The following is an 8,603-nucleotide window of genomic DNA, read 5'->3' as shown; positions in this document are numbered from 1 at the left end:
TTCTTTGAAGAGGATTGGGCGGGTGGGAATACGTGCGAAGAAATTACATGATTTAGACTTATCTAATCTCTTTATTCTTCTTTTTATACATATTTTTTTCTTACACACTATGTGGATTAAAAGCTAAAGCTGCCAGCTCGCAATCGACGAGTTGATGCTTGTTGAAGGTGTCGCTAGCGCGTATTACATTCGATACTTCTTTCGGATCCGTTACAGTGGACGCGATATTGGAGAATAGCGTAAATTTGACATCAACTGTCTCGGTCACTCTAACCAATCGATCAAAAGTTACATCTATACATTGATCGAGATCGAACATACGGTGTAACGTCGATTCGATCATCATCATGCGTACGTATGAAGATTCGAGACTTATGAGTTTAGCGTCGTTAATCGTATGAACTCGCACTGTTAGCAGTCCAACACTTATAAAATTGTAGATGTCTTGAGAGCCGTTCCGAAGGAGATTTAGAATGTTATGACGTTGCTCACAGAGTCCCTTCCACGTTTCGAAAGATAATATCAGTTCCTTTCCCCGATGATCTCCTATGGCAATCACCACGTAACTCGGCGGACCCACGTTGATACCAATTTCAAGGAATTTGAATTCCGTAGCAGTCAATGCGTATCGTCTACCTAGTATACGAACCGCACGACGCTCTAACGAAATGCTACGGGAAAAATTAAAATTAAATAATAGTAATAATAATAAAATTTGTAAAAATAGAAAAATAGAGAAAGAAGTTAAACGAAACTTACTCGTCACATTTCTTCTCAAACAATGGAGTTTTATCACGACTCGGCACGTAATTATTCACGTGTCTTCCGATGCCGCCGCCGCCGCTGCTGCTGCTGCTTCTTTCGACGTAGTACATTTCTCTGGGGGGTTATGAAAAGTGAACCACCAAGTGAACGGTTAACGCGACACTGATCGTACAGGAATTAACCGAGTATACGTGACGCTCATCTTCCAAAAGTATAATGTGGTGGGGGATCAATGCTTCTAACGCTTTGAAATTTAGGAGAAGGGGGAGACGGCACTCGGACAAAAGAATTCTTAGAAACGCAAGGAAAGGATTAGGGTGGGGAAATAAGAGATAACACATATTAATGTTTACATATTTTATTTTTCTTGCAATTCTTTCTGGCGTTGCGACCACCAGTTAAATATTTTGAATACATTTTGTAATGCGCAATTCTTAACATGTTTTCCACATCGCATACTATTGATAATATCTGATTTATTTAGAGAATCAATATCTTCGTAATCTGCATCCAAGGTTTGAATGATATAGCCGTTTCCCACATCGTCTAGTATATCGGTCAGCCATTCTCGCTTTTCAAGTCCTTTAACGTACACGACAGATGATTCTTCTTCTTCTTCTTCTTCTTCTTCTTCGTGTATCGTACCAACGACAGCTGTTGTAATTACACGCTGAGCCAAGCCATACGTTTCCGTCTTCCCATTGTAATCCGTGATGATTTCTAATCAGCCATGAGACTTGACATCGCTCAGATTTTGTAAGCACTCTCCACGGTACGGGACTTGCGAAAAAGTAATGCGAGAGAACATATCCCTTTCTCAGGATTGCCGCTTCCTTCACGACAAAATTTCTCCCGACAATAAATCCTTGCAGATCCACAAACGTTGGTACGGACATGACGAGATCTCTCTCGTCGCGAGGAATGACGACACTCTAAAACCAACGCCTCGCAACATTTTGATTTATATATCCTGCTCCTCTTCCCCTCTCTCTCTTGTGTCGCGAACACTTAGGTGATTTTGCGTACAACGTTGGTCAACGGATTGTACTGGATCACGCGATCGTGTATGATGAGACAGTACGCAGTGGTATTCGTCGGCACGTTCTCCTTACACTCGAATTCCAATCTCACATCCACAGTTGCGCTCTTGACCGATTCGTTTTGTCGAGAACAATCGATAATCACGAACGGACCGTTACGTAGAAACATCGAGACGGTGAGACTCGGCTCGAGATACTCGTATCCGTAATAATTCTTGCAGAAGCGCGTGTACGTGTCGTACAGAATGGACCATCTGTTTTTATCGAAATCCAGGTTCATATCGTCGTACGGATAACATTCCGAGTTCAGATAGAGTTTCACGTTGATCAATTTGCAGTCGTCGAATCGACTCGTATCCTCAGACATAACATTCTTCCGGTCTGTTTGCAGAGCGAAGACAACGTAGCGTGGTTTCTCCAGCTGAGTCGCGGTCTTAATGGCCCACGAATGCTTGGTTGTACGCTGCAATAGCGGATACTCGTATAGATCCCACGAGCGAAAACCCATGCTGAGATATCGTCCGCTTTCCAGAGCACGCAGCATCGACAGTTTTTCGATCTCGCTCAACAGCACGTGTGGCATTCGCCATTGTATCTTGAATATGTTGATCGCAGGCTCCAGCGTTGAATCTCCAAGCAGACAATTGTTGTCGTTGCGCGATCGTATTAAGATCAATTCGTGACGAGCGTTAATCACCACGCGTTTGTAATCCTCGCAAAATCCCAATAACATGTAGAGCGGTACGCAAAAATTGAAGTGACCATTCGCATTGGTCGACGCATCCCAGCCGGCGTTCCTCATAATAACGCTTCTATCGGATGATATCGTTACATAGTTTTTGAGCGTAGTAGTTATTCCTACGTTTCTATTGCGATCAATCTCAACGCCATCGAGTTCGTATCGAATCTCATCGAACATGAATGCGACGCAATTATTTCCCAGTGCCACATCAACTCCTCCGTCAGCTGGTGGTCTGTTTTTCGTTAGTTCTCCCTCGATGTATAGGAAACTCTCATACGGCAACGTATACAGATCCTGTTGTTGTATGGGTATTCTTATCTCGTCACTGTATCCGAACGTTGTATTGGCGAACGGGTTGTACGTGTGAGTCTCGATCTTGACGATACGATCGTCGAAGATTGGCGCGTCACCGATGTTGAGGATGCCGGTCATCGTTCAGCTGTTTCGCACCGCGAATCCCAAAGATTGTAAAAACGCAACGTTCGGTGCGCTGAGTTTCTTTTTCTTGGATGATTGGATATTAGCGAACGTCGACGTTGTTGTTGTTGTAGCTGGCCTCGTAAAGATTGCGTTATCTCTCACGTCTTTCGATTCGTTCAACACGAGCATCTCATACGTCGCATACGTATGTTATCGCCGTAGCCGTCGTACGTGTAATCTTACGGTGATCTCTTCTCCTCGAAAATCGAGCAATCGTTCTGGTCGACAACGCGTAACGTTAAATCCGTAATGCTCCGCGCGATGATCGGCAGGTAAATGATCTGCGCCGGCGTTTCCGATATCTTATATCCCGGTGGTACCCTCGGTGAAAATTCATGTATCGTATGAACGAGTTTGCCGTTGTTGTACGCGCCCGCGGTCACATTACACTCTACGCGGATAATATTCACGTTGATAATGTTAATCGGCATGTTCGATTTGTACCATTTTCGCGGCTCGAGAATACGATTCGAGAATCCTAGCAACGATCCAATGTTGTCGGGCTTGCTAAAGTTTATTCTGTATGCGCATTTGATCTCGCTCCTCATCGTATTGTAATTAGCGCGGAGCACTATCGGATATTCTCCATCTTCATAGTCACCGTCGTCAATGTGTTTCTTATCGCGATGTTTCCGTGAAATTGCATGTTTCAAAAATGCATGTATATCTCGCAACTCGTAGGATCCCTCGGGAATCGTAATTTCCGCGTCGTCTTTGCCAAAGTAAAATTTATTATTCGAGGAATTCACATTCGGTATCGTGTGATAAGTCTCAAAATCCGTTAGACCGAGCTCGTATGCATCGTCGCCCAAATCTACGGCGGGAAAGAAGTTTGCTGCGAGAACGCTACCCTTCCCAGTCAACGTGAATGTCATAGACATGTCGGTAAAACTGTTTAACGAATACTGAATTAAATAGCGCAATATCAGTCTTTAAATTCACACGCATCGACCGTTCGAAGAAACTGCAAGCACAATTGTCCGCAGATGCTCTGATCGTAAGTTTGAACAGATGTGTGATTGTACTGTATCTTCGTTACGTTTCGTCCGAAATATCGCACCAATTCATTCGGTGGTCGAAGATTGCCGAAACTGTCGAAATATACGACACGATCTCCCCTCTTTGCGTACGCTACCCAATGAGTACCCGGTCCTTCGACGCTATCCAAATTTACGATACCGCTCTCGTTTCGAAATATACCACCGATCGGTAAAGAGTCGCGCATGAAAACACCTCTAAAATATGGAATGCGCACACGTCTTGCCAGTTGTAGCAATTGTACGTTGGTAGTTGCGCCCTGCGGCATTTTTAGCATCTCTTTGATATTTTTTTTTTTTTCTTCTCGTTGACACTCCTCGTCCGTATTTGTAAGGAGCGAGATATAATCCGCGACCTTCCATGGCGCGATTGTGACGTAGCATCTCTTGCAAGTGACGTTGCGCGGCTTTTCCGTTGTTCACCGCCTTCGCTACACCCGCCGCTCCACCGATCAGGGATCCGAGCGCACCCAACATTGGTAGAATCGGCAACACGCCGCCGCGTTTCGCTACCGGAAGTATTCGTTTCTTCGCCGTATTTTTCTTCGTCTTCGTCTTCGTCTTTGTCCTCTTCATACCCATACCGAGCTTCGTCTTGGCTTTCATCGCTGCCCAGACAGCTGTGGCGGCGGCTCTCTCAACGAGAGTCGAATCTCCCGCACCGATGCGATTTCGCGCTTTCTCGGCGAGTATCCTATCCGCCGCGTGTCTCTCGGTGAGATCGTTGCTCCGAGAGTATGCTATATCGTGTTCACGACACGCCGCGTCCAATGGATTGATACCACGATCGCCTCTGGCTAATCGCTTCTGCAACCGCGTGCCTGGACCGCAAAACTGATAGCCGGGAATATGAAATTCGATCGGAAGCGCGTTTATCGCACGATTTAAGAGACCGCTGCCTCTCACAATTCTCGCTGAAATACGTAGCAATCTTTTATTAACGGTGGCGGACCGTCGATGTGCGTTCGCTGCCACGGCTGATTGTAATGTCGCATGCACGAACGATATTGTTGAACCTCCGAATCAGCCTTTATATATTCTGGAAGCTTGTCCCACAATCGTTCCACGTAATCACCAAAATTTTGCAGTAAAACAATCTTTGGGATATACTGCAGTTGCTCGGCGGTAAGCCGGAAAATGTCTCTTTCATCCGACAGAAGGAGAAACATTTTTGATACTGAGCGGTTTCGAGTCGAGACACCTCTATAAATAGGTCTCCCCCCCTCGCGATCATTTGCAAAATTGATTCGAAAGAGAAAACATGCGGTTCGTACGACAACCTTTGACGATACGCGTGACGAATTGCGATGACAGATTACGATCAATGGGGGACAACGCGGAGATGCGCAGACACGGTACGATGCTACCGACTACTATACGCTCGATCGTTTGCGGCCCCTCGAATTGCGGTAAAACCAACGTTCTGATAAGTCTACTGGAAAGTCCGCACGGTGTACGTTTCGAGAACGTGTACGTGTACTCGAAGTCGCTGCAACAGCCGAAATATCGATATCTGGAGAATTTGTTGACGCCGATCGACGAAATCGACTACTTTACGTTCTCGAATAACAGTGACGTCATTCCACCGAGCGAGGCACGTCCAAACTCGATTTTCGTTTTCGATGATGTGGCGTGCGACAAGCAAGATACGATAAGAGAGTACTTTGCAATGGGTCGTCACTCGAACGTCGACTGCTTCTATCTCTGTCAGACGTACGCGAGAATACCAAAACATCTTATACGCGACAACGCGAATCTGCTGATCTTGTTTAAACAGGACGGTACCAACTTGAAACACGTGTACAACGATCACGTGAATACCGACATGTCGTACGAGGATTTCAGTGAATTATGTCGTACTTGTTGGCAGCAAAGGTATGGATTCCTAGTGATAGATAAGGACAGCTCGCTTACGAACGGGCGATACAGAAAAGGATTTAACGTGTTCGCGATACCGCGAAACGATTAGTCGCTGCCGACATTCCGTCGAGAGGAGTGAAACGCTCGACACTCCGTCGACATGGCTGGAAGTGATAATATTCGCGAGCGTGAAAAGCTTGCGAAGCAGATTGAGAAAACGAGCGAATCGATCCGCAAGAAACATCGCGCTTTGAAGACCGGTAAGATCGACGACGATATCGCGGTCAAGACCCATTTTGGGCCTATTATCGAGCCACTGCAAAAGATCACCGGCAACTCTAGCTCAATCGCGGTGAAAAACGAGCCGGAGAGTAACGCTGACGCGAAGATTAAAACGTTACCCATCAAGCGGTACAAGAAGGAAGAGGAGGAGAAGGAGGAGGAGGTGGTGGATGCAACACCGAAAAAGAGGAAACGATGAAAGGCGAATCGTTTGTTATCGACACCGCGTACATCCTATCTATCGGATGCTTTACTGGATGAACCGCCGATAACCTCTACACCGTCAGCGACAACGAGAATCGTACAACCCACGATCAACCCTGAATCACTCGCAATCGAAAATGTTTTCGAAACCACGGGCAACCCGCTCGAAACATCTGTTCGAAACAGGTTACAAACGTCGGAAGGTCAAGAAGTGTTACGAGAGCACTTGGAACCACTGGGACAAAAGTACATGAGCGCTCTCCTTAGTGGCGACGAAAAAAACAAGATCGATCACGTGTACGGTGTCTATTTCGACGAGAATGAAATGCGTCTCGGTAACAAACGATTCGACATTGATAGAGATGACTCTATAATCATTGACAAAGTGAGGTATATCGGTACACCTGGATTATACGAGTTGATCTTCAAGAGAATTCCCGATGACGTCGTATACACTGAGGACGATATGCAAAAATATAAGAGCATATTAATGGCGACGAGTGCGCATAAACGCAAATATAATGCGCAAGGTCGATTAAATAGCAACAAGGGATACAAGTATAAACAAATTATCGCACCGTTGATGTCGATCGAATCGAAAAAAAATAAATCCGGAACGGGAGTATTCATGTCTCGCGCGATGACGCTAACCGACAATAAGATCGATTACGTGCACTGGGACGACCCCAACGAGCTAGTGGATCGGCTACGATTGCTCGACGCTTCGCACCGAGCTGGCCACAACGCTCACGACAACGAGATCCTGTCGATTCCTAGAGGAACTTCCGAAGCCGGCCTTATTATAAATTAAACGGTGTCTCGACATAACATATCAGTCGATCGATGTCACTCGCATCGAAAAAAAATGCCTATCAACAAATTTGGATTATTCGAACGGAGAAATGATGCGATCGACACAAGCGATCGTTGGGGTAAAGTGGTGACGAGTTACTTGCGTCAAAACGCTCTATGTCGCGTCGCTACGGATTATGACGCGAGGTCGCGCAAGATTCGCCGTGTAGCGCAACCTGAGGCCGATACCGATGCAGTCAACAAACTGTACGTGGAACAATGCGTTAAAACGTTGAAGAATCAACAGAAAGAATCAGACGAGAAGCTGACTGCTTTCGAGAAGGACGTGCGAGCTTTGCAGACTGCTATAAACGAGCTTCGGCGTGCGATTAACACTAATTCAGAAACGGTTATCAACCTGTAATGAGCGGTTGTAGTGAACGGCTTAGGAGCGGCTATTGTACACTTATTGAGCATCTACAAAGGCTTATCGAACATCTACGAAAGGTTGTCAAACGACTACAAACGGTTATCGAACGGCTATCAAACTACAATGAGTGGCAGTGATCGAAGAGGAAACGGCTGCGAACGAGGCTACGAACAATTCAAGAACAACTGCGAACGAGGCTACGCGCACCTCAAGGACGGCTGCGAACAAGGCTATGAACACGTCAGGAACGGCTACATACGAGGCGGCATACAACTCCGGAACGGCTACGAACGGGTCAGAAACGATTGCCAACGAGGCTACGAACGGGTCAGAAACGACTGTGAACGAGGCTACGGACTACTTAGAAGCGACTACCAACAGGGTCAAGGACGGCAACAAACGGGTGAACGATGGCAGTGAACGACTATCGAACGTGTGAGGAACGTCTATCGAACGCCAACGAACGGGCCAGGAACGTCTATCGAACGTCTATCGAACGCCAAAGAACGTCTATCGAACGTCTATCGAACGCCAACGAACGGGCCAGGAACGTCTATCGAACGTCTATCGAACGACTATCGAACGTCAACGATGGATCGGCGATCGGGAATAACCGGGGAAGCGAAGAAACAACATAGTTTAGAGAAACGGCAGTTGGTGAACGAACTGCACGCATCGGCGAGAAAAAATTTTCCCCGAAGACACGTCATAGTGCGGGGATACGATGACCTGTGGCAAGCTGACATCGTCGAGATGCGTCCGTACTCTCGTTTCAACAGAGGTTACCACTACATACTCACAGTCATCGATGCGTTGAGCAAGCACGCGTGGGCCGTACCACTCAAGAGTAAAGGCGGAAGCGAGACAGCTGACGATCGCCGAGATAATTCGAGATAGCAAGAGATGTCCGAAAAACATACAGACCGATAAAGGGAAGGAATTTTATAATGCCGACGTGCAACGGCTCGTGC

The 8,603-nt window shown here is 46.4% G+C and overlaps 1 protein-coding gene across 1 annotated transcript; it reads left to right on the top strand.

Annotated features, from left to right (window-relative positions):
* The first annotated feature begins 6,084 nt into the window (after window positions 1-6,084).
* On the top strand, window positions 6,085-7,221 carry LOC145976302 (uncharacterized). The gene is made up of 2 exons (XM_083107368.1): window positions 6,085-6,094; window positions 6,494-7,221. Exons 1-2 carry the CDS (start codon window positions 6,085-6,087, stop codon window positions 7,219-7,221), a joined length of 738 nt encoding a protein of 245 aa, XP_082963494.1.
* Window positions 7,222-8,603: the final 1,382 nt, after the last annotated feature.

Source organism: Camponotus vicinus, unplaced genomic scaffold (assembly GCF_025532165.1).
Source record: "Camponotus vicinus isolate PSW18456_S1 unplaced genomic scaffold, iyCamVici1.0 SCAF_8, whole genome shotgun sequence".
NCBI classification, from domain to species: Eukaryota; Metazoa; Arthropoda; class Insecta; order Hymenoptera; family Formicidae; genus Camponotus; species Camponotus vicinus.
The sequence above is the reverse complement of the archived record's forward strand: the minus strand, read 5'-3'. Positions and strand labels throughout refer to the sequence as shown.